The sequence below is a fragment of the Alosa sapidissima genome, chromosome 17 (assembly GCF_018492685.1).
Source record: "Alosa sapidissima isolate fAloSap1 chromosome 17, fAloSap1.pri, whole genome shotgun sequence".
In the NCBI taxonomy this organism is placed as follows: domain Eukaryota; kingdom Metazoa; phylum Chordata; class Actinopteri; order Clupeiformes; family Clupeidae; genus Alosa; species Alosa sapidissima.
This window is the reverse complement of record NC_055973.1, coordinates 1192619-1217199: the sequence shown is the minus strand read 5'-3', so window position 1 is coordinate 1217199 and position 24581 is coordinate 1192619. Positions and strand designations below refer to the sequence as shown.

Sequence of the window (24581 nt, the reverse complement as noted above, 5' to 3'; positions counted from 1 at the left end):
CCACACATTTTAGCTCTCCTGTTTATTCGCTTGGAAAATTGCCACGTTTCATGTTGTGTGACATTTTTATCAACTACTCGTGCAACTGTATTTAAGTAGGGAAAACGTGGATGTGTTTGTTTACTGTTGTCTTCCTCCCTCTATGGCTATGTCTGAGCCCACTAGCAAAGAAACATACTAACACATTTGCGCCGCGCGTCAGAGCGTTTGAGTGCACCTACCGACACGGGAGAGGTATGACTCAACTCGTGAAAGTTAAGGTAAGAACATATATTACTAATGACATTGGGTGGCGTGTTCCTTTAAAAAGAACAAATATAGCTGCAAGCAGCAATGTGGGGGCCTAGTAGGAATGGCACTGCCATGGCATGAGTAAGCACGCACATCAACTTTGATGACAATTGGACAAAGAACGGCTGAGATATAAGCTCAATTAAGAAAATATAGCTGCAAGCAGCAATGTGGGGCCTAGCAGTGCGCTATAGCAAGAATGGCGTTGCCATGGCATGAGCAAGCACCTCACAGCAAGTTTGATGGCAATTGGATAAAGAACGGCTGAGAAATAAGCTCATTTACTTTGTTACAACGCCCCTAGAGGACATATTTAGTCCACTTCCTGTTTGGCGGCTTCGTCGCCATATTTGATTGACTGTCACTGGTGAATAAACTTCAAATTGAAAAAATCTGTCAAGTATTGTTTCTGCAGCTCGGTCTGAATATAATCTCTGCCAAATTCTATGAAAATCGGATGAAATTTGTGACCGCTGAAACTTTTTGTAGATGTACATAATGTTGTACATAATGCATTGTGACAGGCTTGCAGAAATATACATCTAAAGTTGACTATCATCCGCTTAACAGTAGTAAACAAATCCATGATATCCATGCTAACCAATTAAGGTAAGCCAGGTAAAATTAGAACTGATGGCTAGTTTCCATGCTTTTGGTAGAATGACCCTGATTAGTGCCAACCTGGCAATCAAGAAACATGTCATGCAGAAACATGGCAAGAACATAATATTACCTCTTCTCTCTAAAAACAGTCTCACAAAGATACACTCAGAATCCGTACAGGGACAGAATGAAATGTCGTGGAAGAACACATAACAGCTCATTTAATCTAATTTTTCTATCCAACCATAATTCTGACTATCACCATTAAGGCTGATTTAATTTAATACTGTTTGCAAAATTATTTGACTTATTATTCATACTTGCAATGTTGTGATGCAAGAAAACTTTACCTGATATTGAACAGTAGATCAGTCTGGGTGCCACTGTTGATAAATCCTGATAGCCAAGACCCATCTCATTCAATTTTCTGGGCAGGTAGTTCTCCACAAGGACATCACATACCTCTGCCAACTTTGAAATCACGACAAAAAAGATAACATTGCTCCAGTCATACATACAGTAAGTTATAATGTGTAAGACAATAGCTGTGTTCAAAATGTTCACAAGTGCACTATGTAGTGAATCAGCCATTTTTTTGTGGTCAACATTCCAACTGAAAGTTTCATTCACTATATAGAGCCCTACAAAATCGTTGCATGATGTGCATTGTTGAAAATTGTTCATACGTATCATAATGCTTTTATGCTATCATAATGCTTTTGTACCTCTTTTATAATCCTGGCTCCTCTAGGATCTTTGAGATTGACAGCAATACTCTGTTAAGAAAAAATGGCTATTTACATTTTGATTACTTAGATAAGATATAACATTTAGCCAACAATATGCAAGTAACAGAAAATATTGTTCTGTATTGTATTGTATTGTATCTAAATACAAATTGTAAATTGTATTGTATTGTATCTAAATAAAAACCAACACAAATAGAAAGTATGTACCTTTTTATTTCTGTTGACACTAATGAAATATGCACTCTCGTTTCCAACAAATGGAGGTCCCCAAGCTCTGGTGTCATCTCCTGTGCCTATTACAAAAAGCAAACAACCATCTTCTAGGTGAGCGAGACAGGACAAGGTAGATAGATAGATAGATAGATAGATAGATAGATAGATAGATGCTTTATTGATCTCCATCGGGAAACTCAAGGTCTCAGTAGCATACAGACAATACACACAACATTCACTAACAGCAGAAAAAGTAATAAAAGTATATCTATCTATAAAGCAAGAAGCGTCTGTGTGTGTCTGTGGCACGCATATCTCGCTGACCATTTGTCAGACTGATTCAAACTTGGCGGATTTTGCAACAACACACCAACACAAACAGGTATGCAGTGGCTCTTCAAAATGACGTAAAAAAGGATGTGCAATAAACGGACACTTCGAATAGCCCAGGCTACTTGGACTGTCTTTAGACTTTGAATAAGCAAACGACAATTCCAACTGCAAGGTCCTAAATTGAAACAAGCGATAATGGTCCCGAATTAAAGAACGTCTCAGAATGCCACACATGCAAAGCATAACCAGCGACAAGCAACGAGTGGCAGACAGAGTATGATGTCACTTATATGAATAGCCCAGGCTACTTTGAACTGTCTTTAGACTTTGAATAAGCAAACGACAATTCCAACTGCAAGGTCCTAAATTGAAACGAGCGATAATGGCCCGAATTAAAGAACGTCTCAAAATGCCACACATGCAAAGCATAGCCTAACCAGCGACAAGCAACGAGTGGCAGACAGAGTGTAATGTCAATTATAGGCCACCAGAGACTGTTTTTGAGTCACACCGTTACAAATTTCATATGATGCATCATTCCACGCATCAAACCATTCCAAAATGGTTTGTTTTCTCTATCATCAAGTTATTCAATAGGCTAAGCATATAGCCTTGACTCAAAACAGCTGTTAGGATTATGTCATTTTGATTTGTAAAAAATGTCACATGCAGCCATGCTTAAATTTTGCTCACTTCACATTTATTATATTATTATATTATCTGTAGGCCTATTCATTATTGAATGCTTACCTGGAATTATGTTTTTCCCTATCATCCTATTCTTAAATCAGGCCTACCTGCAGGCATGTAATTGGGCTACAGGAATAGCATGTTTGAACAGACACTGCACTAGTAATATAAAAAACACAACTAAAAAATAAGAACAGTAGAAGATAAAGAATATACTAAAATACAAATTACACTAAATAACACTAAATATAAATCAAGTCTAAAACAGTATCCACATAGTGTGCTTAGGGGTGATTAAGCATGCTTGCAATGACTGAGGCAGGCAGATTAAGCAAGCTTGCAATGACTGAGCCTGTGATTCTCAGTGCATAGTAAGGTAAGGTGCTCTGTGAGAGTGAGTGTCATGGTGATGGTGCAAATGAGTAAGTCCAACAGTGCAGCAGTGCAAGAATAAAGTCTAGAGACCAGCATAAAATAAATATGGACATATAAGGGAGTAGGCAAAAAAAAACTATAGAAAAACTATATCAGTGCAAGAATGGGTTGACGTAATAGGGTTACAGCCATTATACAAGCATTGATTATAAAGCATTAAGTAAAGGTGTGGCCACAATCCGGCTGTGGGATGGAGGGAGGGTTATGCATATGTGCTAATATAGCACGCCAACAGTGAAGCAGTAAGACAGTGGTAAAAAGTGGCTAGTGGACAGACAGTACACAAACATGGAGAGGGTGGAGAGGCAGACAGACTATGTGGAGAAGTCTATCTCTCCTCTTCCTTAAGTGAAGCATTGAACAGTTCAATGGCCCTGGGGACAAATGACTTCCTCAGTCTGTCTGTTGTGCAAGGCAGTGAGCGAAGTCTCCAGCTGATCAAGCTCTTCTGCTTTGTAATAGTGCTGTGGAGTGGATGACACTAATTGTCCAAAATGTTGATCAGTTTGTTCAGGGTCTTTTGTCAGATATTTAAGTGATGCACTCCAGTTCAGCTCCCACTACAGAGCCAGCAATCCTTACCAGCCTGTCAAGTCGCCCAGTGTCATCCTTCTTCTTTGTGCTTTCTCCCCAGCATATCACTGCATAGAAGAGGACGCTGGCAACAACAGACTGGTAGAACATCCTGAGGAGCTTGCTGCACACATTGAAGGACAGCAGCCTCCTCAGGAAGTACAGCCTGCTCTGCCCTTTCTTGTAGAGTGCTTCAGTATTGGCTGACCAGTCCAGTTTATTGTCCAGGTGGAGACCTAGATACTTCTAGGTGCTTACCACCTCCACATTGACCCCATCAATGGAGACTGGTAGCAGAGCGGGCTTAGACCTGCGGAAATCCACCACCATCTCCTTGGTCTTTGAAGTGTTGAGGTGATTGAGTTTGCACCATTGCACAAAGTCCTCCACCAGGCTCCTGTACTCCTCCTCTTGCTCGTCCCTGATACACCCCACAATTGCAGTATTGTCAGATAAACTTCTGCATGTGGCATGACTCGGTGTTGTAGCAGAAGTCAAATGTGTACAGGGTGAACAGGACTAGAGAGAGCACAGTTTCCTGTGGGGCACCGGTGCTGCTGATCACAGTGTCAGAGAGACAGTTCTTCAGTCTGACGAACTGTGGTCGCTCGGTCAGGTATTCTGTAATCCAGGTTACCAGGTGAGCGTCCACACCCATCTGCAAGAGCTTGTCTCCCAGTCTGAGGGGTTGGATGGTGTTAAAAGCACTTGAGAAATCAAAGAACATGATTCTCACAGCACTTTTCCCCTTGTCTAGGTGAGAATAAGATACCAAGATGTGGAAACTCTAGGGGAAACAGATCCAAAGATAAACAGGGACGCCACGGGCGTCCACAAGGGAGAAATGTAGGACCTGTGGAAACAGTGTCCGTTGCAACCAACCATCACACTCAGAGTTACCATGACTACTATTCCTGTCCAGGCAACTTTTCAGCCCCCACTGTCCAGAGGCCCTGCTGTCCCACAGGTAATTTACCCCAACCCTCATCCCGGACCGACTGTCTATGGTGGGCATGTGCGAGCAGATGAATGGCATCCTGACTACTAATACATTAACGATTCCCAGACAAAGCAAGACAAATCTTGACACATGTGCTTTTGAAGCTGCATGAACTGCACTGCTGAGAATACTGTTCTCTAACTGAGAAAGCTGCTTTGAACCAGTTCAGACACCCCAAAGCATTTTCATGTCTTCAAGGTCACTGCTGTGTGTATGTGTTGTTGTTTGTCAGGTGTGTGGCCCATCCGCCCAAGGCAGTACTTTTTCCACTCAAGAGCCTCTGTGTCTTAGCCTAACCCCTATTTAAAAATTATATTATTTTATACAACAATTGGGTTCTATGGAACTATTTATTTGTTTCTGATTGGCCGAGAGACGTTCCATGAGTTGGAATATCCCTGGACATTTCAACTTAGACTTTGCACAGCTAATAATAAATCACTCTGCGATACAATGCGAAGATTTGACACAATGTTCTCATCCCAGCTCTCCACTATTTCAAGCAATGGGTTACTGCTTAGCAAACCATAACGAAACAGTGCTTCACCACATCTGTGGATTAAGCCACACAGTCAACTCAATGTAAGTAAGATAAACGAGGATGCTAATTGTTCTCAGCATTGCCAGCATTGTGTATAATATGATTGTCACTTGGAGGAGACTAACGTTAGCATAATTAGCTAACCGTTGCTAACGTGCTAGCATCGTCACGTCAGGCTGTGCACAGTAGTGTAACATTTATTCACCATAAATTAATAAAGTTGAGTGGTTCTGCAATGTAGACTATGTTTCCGGTTTTTTGCAGTACCATGTCCCTTACATGACATGGCCCAGTGTCCTTGTAACATGCATTCAGCAAACCTAGATATGAATGTGATTTCAGCCCGACTTTCAACATTTCTTTCAAGAAGACATGTAAACCACAAAGACCCGTAATGAGGGATCTGGAATGTTGGTTACCTAGCAACCAAGACGCTGTCTATTGAAAAGGGAACTATTTTTTGATGCGTAAGAACGATGTCGAAATGAACATTTTTAAACAATAATGGGGTGTTTTCAGATTATTTAGTTTGTGGAGAATTGTTGTATAAAAGCAATATAGCACTTGTGATCGTGGGATTGGTCATGGATATTCCCACGGCTGTTGTTGCCTGCGCCACTCGGCCTCCGGCCTCGTGGCTACGGCTGAACAACACCCGTGGGAATATCCATGACCAACCCCACTCTCACTCGTGCTATATTGCTTAATTAAACTGGGGCGTGCCACGAAATGAGTTTCACAAAATGAGTCCTATGTTGCGGAAGACATAGCAATTTGAATAAAGAGAGGGTCAAAAAATGACTAATATATGTATTTTCGAATTTCACCACAAACACATTCCTTAATAACCTCTTATCTATCACTCATTGACATATCTTAATGTAAAACGACCTAGAAATTTTGAATTTTTGAGCTTTGAAAAAAAAGTTGTTTTTCTTTTCAGTTTCAGTTTCCTGGCGGCTGGTCCGGCCGTCACACTATCTATCTATATTTAAAAACTTTAAAAATAAGAAAATCATGATAAAACAACAGAAAACTCCAAACTGTTCGAAGGGATCACATACTTTCACACTAGCCTGGGTGCCAGCCTAACTTAGCCCCGCCCACAACATTCGAGGTCGGGAAGTTCGGTCTGGACTTGTTCTGTTGTGGAGCAATTATGCCCGAACCAGAGCTGTTTGAACCAATCAAATTGGGCTTTGTACAATGATGGACAGATGAGCAACTGTTGATTTTGTTTGCAACAACAACACTGTGGCTAGAAGCTAGACAGATGGCTTCTAAGACCCTGTTTACACAAAAAAATGCATATATTTTTCCATGCGGTTTGGCCTTTCATTTACACAAAAACATAGGTTGTATCACTGAAAACAATTAGTTCTGAAAACAAAGTGGATATGTGGGAAAACTCCGGTTTCACTTTCATCAAGGCGTTTTTGCATGTTGGTCAGGCTAAGAGCAGTACAACTGCATACATAGGAGACTCCAATGTGTATTAACGCACACACAGCAGACATACCTGCCCCTGCAGGTAATGCAGTTTAGAATTCACTCCAACTCCAACATTTTCATATTTACATGTTGTGACTTGTATAGTTACAACATACAGGCTACAAGCCATACAGTGGGCATTACTTTCAAATGGCCACTTCAGTTGCGCATTACGCGGCGTGAAGCTGCGTGAAACTTTAGTACCACTTTCAGCCACTGTGTGTCGCTCTGCCACTGTACATCGCTTTAGTACCACTTTCAGCCTGCCTGCCGCCCCTTCTGAAAAAGCAGGAGGCTACCTTTAAACATAATTGTTGCTGAGAGGAATCCCAGCCTACGAATTCAATAACAAAATAAATCATGCATAATTAAACATTACCTCGATTTAGGCTACTTGGGTATGGCTTAAGGCTTGGCTGTACAGTGGTAACGAAAATCGAAATCTGCTTTTGATAGCCTACCGGTGCCGCTCCACAAAATGGAAAAAATATCTAAATTTGCTGTCTACGTTATTGTCAGTGTTGGGCGCGGTGTAGCCTACACAACTTTGTTCAAAATTGATGCATTCAAGTTAACTTTGTGAAGTCAGTGTTATAGCCTACTAATCACAACGTTGTCAATCGCAAACGCTAATTTATTCTAGAGAAATAACTGTTCAGAATTAATCTGTAGCCTAGTGTAGGCTTCTGCAGTTTTTAACAGGCTACGCAATAGAGGCTTAGACAACTATGACCCATGTTTTGGTTTCGTAAATTAATTTGCCATACTTCTTGACTGCAATCTAGTCAATTGACTGCTTGACAGGTTATTTTAATTTTTCTGTACAATAAACAAATAGGCTACATGCTTTATGCCGCAGAATTATGCACTTGGCCAGCCTATAGAATGGGCACATTTTGGAGAGAATAGAGAATGTACGCATGCAAGAATCTGTAGGCTATTTGTGGCGGGTTACTAGCAAACAATGTTTAATGCATTAACTCAAGACGTCAAATGTTTTCTAAACAATAAAAACAGAAAGGATGCATCAGGCAGCAAATGTAGAAGTGTCATTTCCAGTGGAAGAACAAAATGCTGAACGAAGCCCAAAGATATGAAGGCATATCTGGCAAGTTGTTATTTTATGAATACGTAAATGGTTGCGCTATAGGCCTTCAAGTTGGCAAGAAGGACACATAACGCGTGAGCATGCCACACTATCCACAGCTGTGGTAGCGGGGGTAGGAGGATTACTGTTAGCGCAGGCTTTATATAAAATTCTTCAACAGAAGGCCTGGCTCGAATGCAGGCTTGCCCAAAATAGGCTAAAGGCCTGTGGTTTGCGCAGCCTACTACAGTAAGTAGGCTAAATAACAGACCGCCACAATATGCGGTATGATGATTTTTTACGAGCAAGATGTTTTTGGTGCCGTACGCGCACTGCATGTTCTTAAATAACAATGATCATCAGTAATATTTAACCATTATTTTGTGTAAATGGGCTATGCATTGGGTTAGACGCCAGGGGCCATATTCACAAAGCCTTTTATCTTACAACACACAACACTTCTGCTGCTCTTACATAACTTGCACCACTATGCCACTTTCTTCTTACTTAGGTCAAACAGAACTACCCAAGCCTTTTATTGGCCTGAATTTGCACTAGTATTTTTATTGACTGTCTATGCACAATTTCAACCACATTTTGCTGCTCTTATTTTTTCATTATTATATGTGCCCTCTTATTTACTTATTTACTTACTTTTTTATTTACTTATTTACTTACTTTTTTGTTTACTTGAATGTTATGTTTGTCTGTGGACCTAAATTGGTAAAATATGTCTTGTCTTCACCGTGGGATAGTGAGAAACGTAATTTCGATCTCTTTGTATGTCTGGAACATATGAAGAAATTGACAATAAAGCTGACTTTGACTTTGACTTTGACTTACCACTAGGAGTACTCCTAAATAGCAATAAAAGATTTTAGCTAGAAGTTTCTCCTCACTAAGAGTGAGTCTTCGTTGTTATGGATGACGTCATTACTCATGCACGAACTTGACTGAAGTGACCAGCTTGATTGGCTGATGATTGTAACGCGGAAATGATTCCAAACACCTCCCTTATGATGATGAGTGACAGTTGACAGGTCTGAGAATGAGTGCGCTACACAAGGACGGAAGATGATGAATAACTGAATAAAATGGCCTAGCCTAAATGAATCAAGAGTAAGGCAAAACAAATAGCCTAGTAGCCTAATGAAACATACGGATTGATGCAGTATCTTTGTAACATTATTAAATTAATCTGTCACTAGGCTATGCCTATGCCTACGTTTGCAAAGAGAAGAACATTTTAATTTGATTCACAATAACGTTACATTTAATTTACATGTTGACAATGTAGTTTTGGTTGTTGTTGGTGGCGTTATTGCATGTTAATTATGCATACAATGCAAAATTGCTTCTTCGCAATTGGAAGCTCCTGTAGCCGCATATGATTTCAAAACATAAAAAATAGGTTTGTGAATAGGTCTTAGTAAGTTAGGAGTCCTCTCGACTTCTTTTAAGCTGTCCCAGAGGTGGAAAGTTGCGTTCGTTTGGGGCAGGGCCGGATTAACAATTCATAGACCCCTGGGCACACATGTCTGATGGCCCCCCTCCCCCCCCCAGCCAACGTGAATCGGGCGGTCAATTAATAGGCCTATATCATGAAGATTTTTCTTGCCATCTAAGGCACGAGCGCATCTGTGAGGCCAAGCCTCACCAAGTAGCCCGTTTGTTTACAGCTAACATTACATTTAATTAAACTGCTTATAGGCTATGCCGAAATAGTTTTCAACATGTTGAATATCAGTGTCAGGTGAATTAGGAAATGTTCTCAAAGTGGCCTTATGGCTGATTGGTGCTTGGGATCCCCCCTGTCAAGCAATATAACCATACAAACACGCGGCCTGCTCACTCATTGTTTCAAAAGGGGTAATTTTGGCATGGTCGTAACTGGCCATTGTAGGCTACTTAAAAATAAACTTCCAAAACTAACAAAAAATATTTATCTACTTTCAGTTAATTCAAAAGTTTCCAAAAAGTTAAAAACAGATGACATGATGCTGACATAATGCGCAAATGATATAGCCTAGATATTCCAATATATTCGAATACGTGTTTATTTTAGAGGGAAAATTCAAACGTCATTTTTGAGCAATTTTGACAGCCCTAGTCCACTGTAGGCTACGCCAATCGTCTATTAACACCTTCCACCTAACCCCGGTGAGTGGGGGTCGCTATAATGCGTGTGAAATAGCACCATTGAGTAGCCTATGCGAAATAGCCTTAAAATCGTTCCAGCGCCACTCTCTTGACAGGCTATGGTTGAAACAATAGCAAAGTATGCATATGTTGCACAGAATCTACAATTAAATTGAGCTGTTGCGCATGGCAGGCACGCACGCACTAGGCAGGCACGTTGCTAGGAGCTCAACACATTGGAGAGTTAAGCCCAGACATAAAATGTCCTATGTAAGAGGGGATTCAGGGGTTTCTCCCCCGAGAAATGTTTAAAAGTTGGTCACGCAACTCCTAGGCCTACCCAAAATGGACAGGATCTGGACAGGAAGGAAATGAAAGACTGTGTTGACAAGATCAACGAATTACTGTGTACAACACGCAAGACTTCCCAATCCCAAGGATTCTCTCTGCTGTAAATTTAAGAGCCTTTAGCCTTGTGGACATTTTATTATTGTCGTTGACACTTTATTATTGCCATTTATTGCCATTTGTACTTTTGCATTGTTTATTGACACTTTGTGGGCTACTTTTGTATTGTTTACTGGACCAAATAAAAGTCCTCTTCCTTTTCACACCAACCTCTGCTTCATCCTTTTGCTTAAAATAGACCACCAGTCACGGTTACCTTTTAAACCTGAGAGGAGGAAAAGGGCACGGGTAGGCTCGAAACATTAGGAAATAGATTAAAAATAGGATTTCGGTCCCTTCCAGTAAAAAAGTAATCCAATGCAGTCCAATGTAAATTAGGTAAATAATGCAACCTTAACGAAACCGAACTCTGGGATTTATTTGAACGTTTTTTTTTAAGTGTTTCAGTTGATTTGATGTTAGATTTACATGATTCAAACGTCCCTACCAAAGCAGGCTACTTGCTGTAGGGTTTAATATTTTTATTCAGAATGTTCTTTCTATCCATAATTATAAGTCTTTCTTCAGTGAATTAGCAAGATACCATCAGAAGCCAACAATCATAAAACACCTGTGCACGCACTCTCTCTCCCTGCGCATGAAGCTGTCTGCATGTTGTAGGCTAGATTTGCTTGAGTTCTATCTGCTTTACTTTTGCGAGTTGCGACCACCTAGGCTATGCTATACACGTTCTATGAGGTACCAGTGTTTAGCTGTGTCACAAAACAATAAGCTTTGTCAGACTACTTTTAAAATGATATTCAGGGCTATATACATTTTAAACATTCGGGGCTGAAGACCCGACAAAGCCTTGCGTTAATTCTTCAGGTGGGAAGTGTCAGGAATTTTCATACGAGAGACGCTCTCATTAGTGGTTAGGATATGGAGTAGGGGATTGACAGCAACATAGCCAATCACATTATGAGAGATGCTGAATTTAACATCCACTGCGATGTTTGAATTTAAATTAATGTAAATTTAGCCGGGACTGTAAGCTGGCACACGTGGGTGCTCGATATTTTCCGTGGGTGCTCCGTCGCTCGAGTGCATCGGCGCCTATGAGCATAGGGGAGAACCTTGACGAATGAAACACTTTTTAATTAAACGTAATTTACAAAGACAATGTAAAACAGTGAAAGTTAATATTTTGTCACTAGCAACATACATCTGTCCTTTGTTAAATACAGTTGTATAGCTCTGAACAAAACCGTTCAAGAGTTATTTAAGGGGTAGTCGAAGGTGTGTTTTGTTTCATTCGTCCCTCCTGGCTGGGACAAATGAAACAGCATGAGGGACGAATTAAACATCCTACAGCTTAAATTATGTAAACTTCCCACGACTTCAATATTTGACAACATATCATGAATGGTACTTCAAGTATGTGTTATTTTAGATAGATTGCTGCTGGGCTATATGTCTTGGTTCATGTCTGTTAACTCATTGCCGTCAAGCGCATATCTCGCGGTTGCATCCATTACAAACAAACATGCAATGTGAACGTCTGGGATTAGGGAGAGCACTAAATGCTCTACTGAATAAGCACGAAGTCAAATCTTTAAATGAAAAACACTCTTTAATAATCAAAAAATTAAACCGCTAATGAAGTAATCTTGTGACCATCAAAAATCGTTTATCGCCTGTAACTCCGTGATAACAGGATGTAACAGGAAGGCATTTGGCTGAGCAACGGAGGTTAATATGCTCTATATTTTGTCCAAATGATGTCTGTCTATCATCGTTGCACTCAGAGAAAACCGGAATGTTTCATTTGTCCTGCGTTTCTTCTATGGCTGCAAACGGGATTCACTCGCAGTTAACCAAATATTTCTTTATTAGGGCAGGGCAGGCATATTATTAAATTATTTCTAAACCAGTCTGCTAAAGTCTGTAGTGAAGTCTGTGTAGGGTTTTCCAGGCTCCATTTCTTTTTACGAGACACCCTGCTCACAAGAGACATCTGCCGGTTGTTTGGGTTGTTGCAGCGTCGTTGCAGCGTCACTGGAAAAATACAAATTAAAGCTGCGTGATACCGCGTGACCAAATCGAAGTAATGCCCACTGCATACATACTTGGAACCAGGGGCGCCACTGGTGTGTGTGTGTGTGTGTGGGGGGGGGGGGGGGCCCAGAGAGCCCCCCCAATAATACTATATATTATCTGCCATAGGGCCCAAATGATCTAGCAGCGCACCTGCTTGGAACTATGTTCTCATTCAGGTGAAGCACTGCTACTTGGGCAGAGTGATTTGCACACAGCACCTAAAAAAATCTAGCGTGGGTGCCAGCCCAACTTAGTCCCGCCCACAACATTTGAGGTTGGGAAGTTCGGAGCAACTATGCCCGCCCTAGATCTGGCGGACCAATCAAATCAAGCTTTACGATGATGGACAGGTGAGCAACAGCGTCTATCACGTCATCTGAGCACGCTTAGATTAGGCCTATGTTTGCAACAAAAACGCTGTGGCTAGAACGAGACATGGCTTTTAACTGTTTGTAACTGTTTATATGGGGCGGTGGTAGTGTAGTGGTTAAGGAGCTGGGCTAGCGTGCAGTAGCCTGAAAGTTGTCGGTTCAATTCCCGGCTTCCACCGTTGTGCCCTTGAGCAAGGCACTTAACCCCAAGTTGCTCTGGGGACAATGTGATCCCTTGTAATATAGCTCACATATGCAAGTCACTTTGGTCAAGAAGTGTCTGCTACAGTAAATGTAATGTAATGTAATGTAATGTAGTGTAATTAATAAATGTTACACTATGGCTACTGTACGTCAGGCTAGAAAAAATCTGATTCACTTACCAGGTCTCTCCACTTTGATAACTTCAGCCCCAAGGTCACCAAGTATCATGGTGGCAAATGGTCCAGCTAATACCCTGCAAATCACCAATATTAAGAGATAAGAACATAGTATTTTTCCGAACTTTTACCTACAGTATGTGCAGTGTTTTCTCTGTGTTCATTATTGGGGCCGCTGCTTCAGAATTAGGGCAGACGCACAATATTGTCCCGGTTGTCTTGTTTTCCAAGTTGTCCTGCTGAGGTGTCCTTCTCTGCTGGCTGGCTTTCACATCACAGGTTAACAATAAACAGCAGCATAGTGTTTCCAGCATAGTTTTTCCAACCATTTTTTTGTTCATGCGCCTCTCTTGGCATCTCAAAGCATTATCTATGGAGTACAGTAATCTATATTTTCTCGCAGTGATACCAAAAGAGAACCTTGGCAGAAACTTGCACTTTTGGTTAAAATGAGGAATTTGTGCGTAAAACTGTCTGGAATTAGGGATCGACCGATATGGTTTTTTCAGGGCCGATACCGATATCAATTATTACCAAAACAGGAGGCCGATAACCAATATGTAAAACCGATATGTCAGTTGTCAAAAAGGGGATTAGATAATAAAGGTGATATGCTGCAAAAATTTTATTCAAAAGCATTTCACTATGCAAACTTTTTTTTCTTCTTTTGATACACAATTGTCAATCAACTTTTATCACAAGTGTAAATCCTGTGTATCATGTTAATCCAAGATCTGAGTGATAGCAATTATTTTCATAGACTAGGCCTACACAATGGGCTATGTGCTTGTTAAGGGACCTATCACAAAGAGGATGCCTTGTCATCGTGTGTGTGTGAGTGCACGAGAGAGGGAGAGGGAGAGTTGCATGCGTGATGGCAAGTGCTACGGTTGAATAGTTTAACAAAACAGTTTTAAAATAGTTCTTAGGCTATTTAAGCATGCAATTTTTGTTTATATGTAGGCTATAAGCTACACTTTTGAGAGCCTAAAAGGCACGTTAATAGCCAGCTCAGGACGCAATTTAGTTCAGGTCAGATTAAATTACGGCTGGCCCTGGGTGCATGTAGTCTTTTCTGACAGTCCGTTTCAAAAAGGAACAACTAGACTTTTTGACATTCGCTATCGCATAATTTAGGACTTGTCTACTATGTAGGCCTAAGGGATGACGTCCGCCGAGGTGTCCCGTTATTCACAATTAACGGATGAGGTGGAGGCAAAGAACTCCCGACGCGCAGCACCCGAGTTTTTGTAACTTCAGTGTAGATTATTGTGATTCATTGCAACTTCAGCAATGTAAGGTAGCCTACCTTCCTTACCTTTGAAAAATAGCTCTGTACAGCTGAAGCCCAGTCTACGGTGTAGTGGGCGGGACAATGCTCTCAACCACAGAGTAGCGAATGCAGGGAGTGAGAGACGCTTTACAGACAAAGCAGCGCGTTTCATTCTTTATCCATTTCAATATCGGCTTGTCGGTGGAAAAAATGACCGATACCGATTATTATAAAAATGCTAAATATCGGCCCTAATAATCGGCCTGGACGATAATTGGTCGACCTCTATCTGGAATTAACTTCTTTCACATTTCATTTCTTTTCTCCTTTACTAGATTGAGCAACCTCTTTCTGTAACAACAATAATGAACATTGTTGTGGCTGGTGCACGTTACATTTGATGCACAGCACACAATTTGGGAGAAAAAAAAAACGTTTGATATGCATTCCCAGTGATATAGTTAATGCGAATCATGGGCTATAACCAAAGAAAGGTCCGTTTTTTTAAGAGCAAAAAAATACAATTTGAATATTCACCTGAATAAAAACAAAAAAATCATCAGTTTATCAAAGCATTGCAGTGGCAAGTGCACTCATGATTAAGTTAGAATGTGTTGTGAATGTGCCAGTACTCATGTCTGCTGTGTGTGTGTGTGTGTGTGTGTGTTGTGATATCATGAGAGGCTACACGGCTCTCAGCGGGACAGTTCAGCAGTGCAAGGACACAATGGTGTAATACAAGGAAGGTTTTTAATAAAGTTCTTGGGAATTAACAAAAAGGTATGCCAAGTTCAAAAGGGTAACTAAGGATACGGTTGATCTTTCAACAGTCAAAACTTAAACAATGTCTCTTCAAACGTGAAATCATAGTCCCATTCCCTCAGGTAAATATCTTCTTTGGAAAGCGGTCTTCAGCCTTACTTTAGTCAGCGCCGCAGCCCGTGGCCAATCCGGCGGTAAGTATTCCAGTCTTCAGGTAAGTATTCCAGTCTTCTAGTACTTCACGTGGAAAGTGCCACTTCGACGGTCTGTAGTTCCTCTGAGAGCACAACTTGGAGCTTGTCTCCCAAACCCCACTCTGACACTAACTGTGTCTCTGGGCCTTAAAAAGCCCTTCAGCTCATCAGGCCCTGATCGGTCTCAGGTGTGTTGGGATATCGTGTGTTTGAGGGGTGGAGTTTCCAACTCCACCAGCAGATGGAGCCAAAGCTGTCCGTGACTGCAGCCATCTCAGGGGAATGTAGCGCCCCTCCAGAACGCAGCCTCTCGTGACATCACAGTGTGTGTGTGTGTGTGTGTGTGTGTGTGTGTGTGTCAGTGTGAGCAAGAGCATCCAATATTAAAGCTGCAGTTGGCAAGTCTGACAGATTGAGGGGACTTAGCCAAAATTTAGAATGTTTACAACTCTCGTGCCCCTCCCCCACTACCACCGAGCACCCCCTCATCGAGTTTGTGCTCATCAGTGCACACCAGACTGCACCAGACTGTGATTGACAGTCAGATCTCACAGTCTCACACAGCCCTGCTCTGATTGGACCAAAAGAACCGGGAGCTGTGGATTTTTGCAAAACAAATAACAGGCTCTAGGTGGAGGTAGAAGTGCAGGTTTTTTTTTCTAAAACTGGCTGATTTATGTTGTTCTGTCGGAGCATAGTGTCGGTTTCAGTGAATATGATCAAAAAAATCTTGCCAACTGCAGCTTTAATGACAAAGGGTACGTGACTCGTGAGTGCACTTCACTGAAAGCAGTTCAAATTTATTTGCATTGTGTGCATGTGATCATTCAGCATTGTGAGGGAGGATGCACAAGCTGGGAAGCAGCCCTTCCACAAAGTATTTTGAATTTGCAGTTTCAATGTTTTCAATATCACAAAGTGGTAAAGTATCTGGAGTAAAGAAAATTTAATGAAATATGTTAAATGTATCCATAGGCTAGGTTAGGTTGGGTTTATTTTATATATTATGACTAAAAGGCTAGATTAGATTATGTTTCACACAGGGCTTGAAAACGAAATTATTTTTCAAACGTTCCGTTCCGAACTGTTCAGGTAGGCCTATGTTTAACGTTTTCGTTCTTGCATGCGTTCCGCCACCAACATATCGGTCCTGAACCAGTTCGGAACGCAAAATATTGTTCGTTCTTAAAGTTCTGGCAGTGTTTGGCGGGCCTATCAAGTCTATTTTTGTGGACTTTACCTTAGAATAGACATACTCATTATTTCCCCTTGATTTAGCCTATACCGTAGCTATGCCTAAAAATAATAAATCACAGGCGGCATCCAAAAACATTCAGATGGGCTATCCATCCCATAGCCTACATACTTACTGTAAGCCTAACCTATGCCTATAAATAATTTCTTATCAAAAATATTTCTGGATACGTGCTAAACTCCTTCCCTGGTTGTAGCCTAAGTTTTATCCATATGGAGATCTTCAAAGGCTTGCGCTATAATTCCAACCCTGTTTATAAACGAACCTGTCTGTTGCTGACAAGGCCTATCTCAAATTTCCCGTTTAACTCTTCTACATAGAATAGGCTATAATTGCGCAAACATTTCAAATCCCGACTTTAAAACGACGTGGTTTTTTTTCAGTGTATTCAGGGGATAGGCAGCTAGCGGATAGTGAGATGTTTGCTGTATGAGACAAAAAGTATTTTTGCTTGAAACCACGTAACATGACAACAATTTTAGCAAAAATGACCTTAATTATGCAGGTTGAGAGTCATTCTGATGGTTCTACAACACTTTCTGGGTCGTTTGGTGGGTGCTTCGTCTCCCCCTATCGCTTCTCCACGGAAAAAAACGAATATGCAACTTTCTGAACCCGGTCCGAGTAAATTCGGATGTGACTCAGCAGAAGTATCCAATCGCGCCTCGAAGAAGACTGCAAAACGGACGCCGACTTGGCTTTGTTGCTGTTGAAATAGTAAGTAGCCTACCCTTGGGTAAACTTCGTCTTTATAATGTGGTTTGATAGTCTTTTGAACAATGTGTTTGCTCGACCGTTTTATTGTGAGCCCTGTGTTTAGCTTGGTTTCTTGATGGCTAGCTCGCTAGATGGTGGGGGTTTAGCATAGCAGTCACTTGCTACCGAAGCTGCAGGGGGAGCTGTGTAGTGAAAAATGCGAGCCCAAATCCGGCAAAAATCCAGAAACAGTGAAGGAATAACCAGACCTGCATAGTGCTTCTTTAACTTGGGAAACTTGGCAGGATTTCCCCCTCTGCTGGAGAAATTGTGCATTATGCTATTTCAAACTGTGGAAAAAGGTAACGATAAAGCACATGGATTTGTTTACAAGCTAGCGAATGGTTACCAGTTAGGTTAAAAGTTTGGCAGGACTATGTGGATGCTACAAGGTAAGAAACACGATTTAAAACGAGTTTCTTGTTTTTCACTTCTCTTTCCGGGACGGTAGTCTCAATGTTGCAAGGTTGGTTTTCCGCCTGGGGACGCTAGGCGCAGCGGGGAAAGTCACCATTTTCACCGGAACAGGTCATTTAACCATCCAAATGATTTCTAAACTGGTTTATTACGTTGAAATAGTTGCCAAGTGCCCCTTTAAGTGATTCTCTAGCAATGACTGTAGTTTTCTCAGGAAAAAAATCAAGCATATTTGAAAGATGTCTTCTTCTAAAGTTCTGCAAGCATAAGAAACTTAAACACAGGCATTGATTCATGTTAGTCTTACCTTGTAAGGTCGATGACTTTGATCCCCTTCAAGGGCTTCACATTATATTCGTCTAGTAAAGCATAAAGTAAATTATAAAGTGATAAACTCTGCAATTCTAACTCTCTAGGATCACCATTATTAATTCACAATCAGATCTAAAGTCAGGACATTTCACACAGAATTTCACAAATTGCCATTGTTGAATTTGATGGTATTGGGGCTATGGAAATATTGCTCCAAACCTAGTAACATTTAGGTAACCCAAATCAACTCTAAGGAAACACCTAAGGTAAATGGACAGAAATGGTGATAATGAGTAATTAAGACATGGGTCTTCAGCTGCCCACAAATTCTTTAAGATCTCGCTCACTCAGTCACTTGCTATCTTTTAAAAAAGGAGAACTTTAGCTAATAATCGTTTTCTGGAAACTAGATGTACCGCAAAGCAGTACAAAATATGACCGCCACTCAGTCCTGCACATTCTGTCTGCAAAAATAAGTCACGCTTGTCAATTTGTCTCCATCTTCTACTCCATCTCCAACTTTTGTGTATGTACAGTTATGTGCAGAATAATAGCAGTGTGTTTTAAAAAAAATGAATAAAGCTCAAAATCCTCAGAATAGCTGTTAATTCCATAATATCAATGCATGGGAACACTGCACATTCCATTTCAAATCAAAACATGACCAAAATTGATCAAGTTTGTGTGATACCTTTACAGAAAGTGAAGAAAAAGGAATGTTAGGCTGTTCAAAAAAATAGCAGTGTTTGCATTTTTCTTTACAAACTCAAACATTTACTGTATAAACTGAAAAATGTCTCAAGATTTTCCTTTACTTTGAATCACTGCACTAATCAGACATGTGGACTCGAGTCACATGACTTGGACTCGAGTCAGACTCGAGTCATGATTTTAATGACTTCATACTCGACTTGATAAAATTCGGCATGACTTGCGACTCGACTTGGACTTGAATACTATTCACTCGAGACTTGACTCGGACTTTGCCTCTTTAACTTGTAATGACTTGACAGGTCTCGAGTCAAAAAATGAATTTCCTGATCGTGGACCAGTCACCCCAGAGATGCTTTCACCTCGCAACGAAAAAAACAAAATACACATAGTGGACACAAACAGGCAGGGCACATCAGTGCTGCTGTTACCACCACGCATCAGGCACTGTGTGTAGGGCACCAAGAGACAGAGGAAGGACCAATAATAAATAAATATTAGCTTTACTGCAAACTGATTTGCATTTTTGTTAGAGAACGTTTACAATGTCAAAATGTATCAACAGCATGTTACATAAGGATGATCCAACTTGAACGTATGCTAGCGGCCTACTCCATTTAATTGAGAACGCGTCTCAGTGCGCACGAAAGGGAGAGAAACGTGGGCCTATGAAGGGAAATCATGAAGGAAATAAAGACGAGATTAGAGGAAATGAAGAGTTGTCTTTGCTTTTGTGTAATGGAACTGGTGAGTCTTGAAGTATTCAATAATTCGTTTACATGAAGCACATGATATTATGCCGATTGAAACGCATTCCACGTAGGTGGCTACTGGCTATACCAGGCTCATAATTCACATTTAATTGCAAACAGAAAATGTTTAGCAAGCATCATGTCATTACATGCTTTTATTTCCAAAGGAATGAAAGCTGTTTGTGCCAACTTAATATCATGCGTATCGTTGTTAATATTGTGCTATACATGTGGCACAAACAATGTTAGAGTTTGTGGACTAGGCTAGTCATAGCTATATTTGAATGGAGCTGGTAAAAAAATTAGGAGAACGTGTGGACAGTGGCACACAATGGGCTTAAAGTGACAGTGCACCTTTTACAAATGAGTTAAACAGCATCACATGTATAGTATTTAAGAAATGAATACTTTAAAACAAAATGACTTTGTCATTATTATCCTTTGAATAAATAGAAGTGTTTTACTTTTACATTTGTGGTTACTCAGTAATTTTGTGATTTATGCTGTATTTAATATGCCATATAAGAAGCTTTAATCACAATTAATCTAGATTAATTCATTTCAAAATATGAGAAATTAGTTATTTTTTTTAATTGTTTGACAGCCCTAATAAAAACGTAAAATATTTAACTGCAGCAATTTACTAATGTAGCCTATGTGACGATTCTTCTCGTCAGCATTTATTGTAATCATTAACCATGACCTTGGCTTCCCTTATGAGTCGCCACTGGCAGACAGCCTAATAAATTGTTTGCAGACAAATCTGTGGCCTAACATAGTGAAATGCCATCAGTCAAATTAGTACTCATCCTTACAGTGGACACCGCAATTTGGAAAAACAATATAATTTTGCTGCTATGAGTGTCTTGTAGCTATCCGTTTCGTACAGATTACTCAGGTATGCTCATGCGTATATTTCACAGGTATGCGCATGCATATATCGTAAAAGATTTCAAGACAAAACCATTGAACATATTTTAATCTGTATTTATAAAAAAAAAAAATACTGTAGATTAGATTGATGTGTTAAAATTATGATCGATAGTCTAATAATGGCATTATTAAGTGAAGAGTACCTGATGACTTGCTCAGGACTTGAAAAAGATTGGGACTTGGACTTGGACTCGACTTGGCTTTGAGGCGACTTGGACTTGGACTCGACTTGCCCTTCTCTGTCTTTACTTGGGACTTGACTTGGACTTGACTGCTAAGACTTGGGACTTACTTGTGACTTGCCAAACAGTGACTTGGTCCCACCTCTGGCACTAATATCTAGTTGCATTACCATTATTTCTGAGAATTGCTTCACATTTGTGTTGTGTAGCACTAGAATCTTCGTTACACAAACAATTAATGCTCCGATTGCTTATTGGTTAACAGATCATCCTCAGCAGCAAGTACATTATAAACTGCTGCCTGCTGCTGTCCAGTAAAGACGTGCAATTTAGTCCATGTCATATTGAAAGTGAACACCAAGTGTACTCAAGTATTGGTTTGTGCAGACTACTTTGAAATATTTAGGCTATCTGTTGCCTAATTTATGTTCATGACTCGCACGCACGTATAGCACTGCCACCGGTCTACAATGATGTGTCCAAACCATTTAGTAGTTTAATCTGACATCAGCAAACTTGCTTCAGACTGTGGCTCTCCTATTTAGCTGTAGCTTTAACGTTAACGTTACAGTGCAACTGTTCTAGGTGCCGCGCTGCTCTGATTACTTCAATATTTATTAAAACGTAGACTATTTTAAACAATCATTTTAATACTTCATATAGGCCTAATTTACGATGTGCATATATTGTCCATGCAGCACAGCGAGCGAATCAAAGTTAATACATTAGGCTACTTTCCATTTTGCATACGTTCAGTTGTAGGCTATCTATGACTAAAGCTTGACTGAAATATTGTAAAATAATTTAGTTCTTTTAAAAATGTATGGGAAGAGTGAAATCACATATTAGTTTCGACGGGTCCTCGCATGTTTCTGCTGAAAAACTGCTAGTTTCATCCCGAGCTGCACGTTATTATGAACGCATTTAAAGATGCTGTCATTTTTTTAAATGTAGCCAGTCGCCCGCATTAAAAAAAACGGAATATGCGATTATATTTCACAACTTTGCGAAGTACTGTGACTGGGAAAGGCTGGCAAGCAAGCCACAGACAGATCAGGGGATTCACTTCCCTGTTAGATAGGCCTAGGCTAGGCCAGCAACACGCGCTGGAGAGATGCATGACATCAAACCATGGAACGACCGCAAGTTTACCCGACTGCTGTTTCCACTGTTCATTCTGCCGTTTCTGCCGTTTTTCATGCTCTGAATGGTAATTCGGTTTCATGTTCATCTTTTTAATGTATGAGGCACTGTCGCTATAACTGCATAGGGCCTACTAACTTGTCTGTCACTAGCTTGACTCAAGGGAAACGGGGGAGGGGGCCTTCATTAACTTGTGGGGCCCTACGCAGCTTGCGTAGTGTGCGTATAGGGAGAACTGGCCCTGCATGGATTTCGAGTTTTATTCATTTTTTTAAAACACACTGCTATTATTCTGCACATAACTGTAAATGAGTATGTGCATGTGTGCGCTTGCATTTGTGTATATGTATGCTTCTGTGTGTGTGTGTGTGTGTGTGTTTGCTTGTGAGTGTGTGTGTGTGTGTGCATGTGTCTGCTTGCCTGCATGTGTGTGTGTGATTTATATGTGTGTGTATGTGTGTGTGGGTGTGTTCGCTTGTGAGTGTGTGTGGGGGTAATGGGGTGTGTATGAGTGTGTGCGTGTGCCTGCTTGTCTGCATGTGTCAAACAACAGAAACCCACATTTCTTACAACTGCTATAAGTGGAAAAACTTTAGAAGGGCTCAACTTTATTTTAATCTGTGCATTACATATACTTTTTCTGCATTTTGTATTTTTCTGTATCCTTTTTATTCTTGTATAATAAACTATTTCCAGTAAAGAATTAAAGATTTTTTTTCTCTGGTCGCTCTGAGAAAGTTTACCCGCCGACATTGGCTAAGATAACCCAATTCCTTTTTTTAACCCTTAGAACCCTACACTGTTTTAAGGGCATTTTCACTACCTTTAGTTAGAAGTCCTGTCCTTTAGTCCTGGCCATTGTAAGTGCCATACACACATGCTATATATTGTTTTTTTCAGCAGAGTCTAGGCTACCCAATGCCACAATTTCATGTATTAATACTTAAATTGATTTGATTTTTTAAATAATAAAAATACAAAAAACGTTTTATAAAAAAAAAAAATCTTAAATTTTGACATGTATCTCACCACTGCAAGCTGGCAGTTCTACCATGGTGGAGGGATTCTTTGGGGCTGAGCAAATGTGAAAAATTTGGGGTGTGTGCCTTACATAAATAAAGGCCATTTGTATTTAGCCCTATGAGCCCTACTCTATTTTTGGCCAGTCTCACTACCTACTAGTTATAAGCATTTATCCTGGTCACATGCTATATTTTTTTCAGCAGTCTATGCTACCCAGATCTGCTACAATTCCATATATTAATACTTGCATTGATTTGATTTTTTAAATAATACAAAGACAAAAAGCTGTATCTCACCACAGCAAGCTGCCAGCTGGACATGACTTTCATGTATGCGTAGGCCAGACTGTCCTGAATCTGGCAATATAAGAACCATGGTGGAGGTGGACTTTGGGGCTGAGCAATTTACAGACATATGTGGTATGTGCCTTACAGAAATAAATGCCATTTTTTATTTAGGTGATGAAAAATGACCTTTCTGCGCTCCATATCTGTGACACTAACTGATCTGACCTGAATTGACCCGAGTTTGCATGTTTAGCCTGCGTGCACTCATGATGATTCTCTATAACAACTTTTTTTTACTGCATTGCCATGAACAAAGTAAAAGCAAAAAAAGTGTTTTTTTTTGTCGAACAAATTGGGATGCAATGTGAGCCTTCAATTGGATGCCATGCAGGAATTTACTAGGATCTCAAAACCGGATTATGAACATGCTTTGCCATAGAGAAACACATGATAGTGTTGAATTATGAACATGCTTTGCCACAAAAACACACAAAAATGTGGGGTAAGTCGAGCTATATGAAGTTATTATTTTGCTGTCACTTTGTCTGTTTTATAATCCAGAAGGTTGTATTTGGTATCAAATGATAGCTCTGTGTCTCCTCTTTCATCAGACATGTGTTGTATATATATCCAATCACGGGTTTGCGGGTAATTCAAACGAGAGTAATGGGTATGCAGTGTTGGTTGTTCTACATGACGTTATTATTTTCCAGTCACTTCGTCTGTTTTTATAACCCAGACGGGTCTATGGGTGGGGGTAAGTTGAGCTATATGAAGTTATTATTTTACTTTCACTTTGTCTGTTTTATAAACCAGAAGGTTGTATTACCAATGGATAGCCCTGTGTCTCTTCTTTCATCTGATATGCTTGACATATCTATGCGATCACGGGTTTGCGAGTAAATAAAACGAGAGTAATGGGTGCGCAGGTGAACGCAGAGAAGTAAAGACTGTAAATATGATTTAATTTTGTGATTTTTTTTAAATTATCACACTTGATCGTACAGACACGTGCGTACAGTCTCGTTGGAAAGCCCCACTTCTGCTCTGTCACGCAATAAAGGTTTCATCTCGTTGTGATGAACAGTTCTGGAGCAATGTAACAGAGAAGAAAGGGTGTGTTTTGTGATGCGCTTTGCGTCAATCGGGTTCTAAGGGTTAACTGTGGAATACCTAAGTGTTTGGATTAGCTGTTGTG

At 40.4% G+C, this 24581-nt stretch overlaps 1 protein-coding gene across 3 annotated transcripts in view; it reads right to left on the bottom strand.

Moving 5' to 3' along the window:
- The window catches only part of sugct (succinyl-CoA:glutarate-CoA transferase), a 171224-nt gene that overhangs the window by 133434 nt on the left and 13209 nt on the right, over positions 1-24581 (bottom strand). For 2 of the 3 annotated variants that reach the window (XM_042068058.1, XM_042068059.1), the window contains exons 2-6: positions 18348-18399; positions 13387-13460; positions 1851-1936; positions 1620-1670; positions 1245-1365 (exon numbers count right to left, since the gene is read on the bottom strand). In XM_042068058.1, coding sequence (XP_041923992.1) covers positions 1245-1365; positions 1620-1670; positions 1851-1936; positions 13387-13460; positions 18348-18399 — 384 coding nt within the window. The remainder of the gene's footprint in view (positions 1-1244; positions 1366-1619; positions 1671-1850; positions 1937-13386; positions 13461-18347; positions 18400-24581) is intronic. The other variant, XM_042068060.1, reaches the window with a different exon arrangement.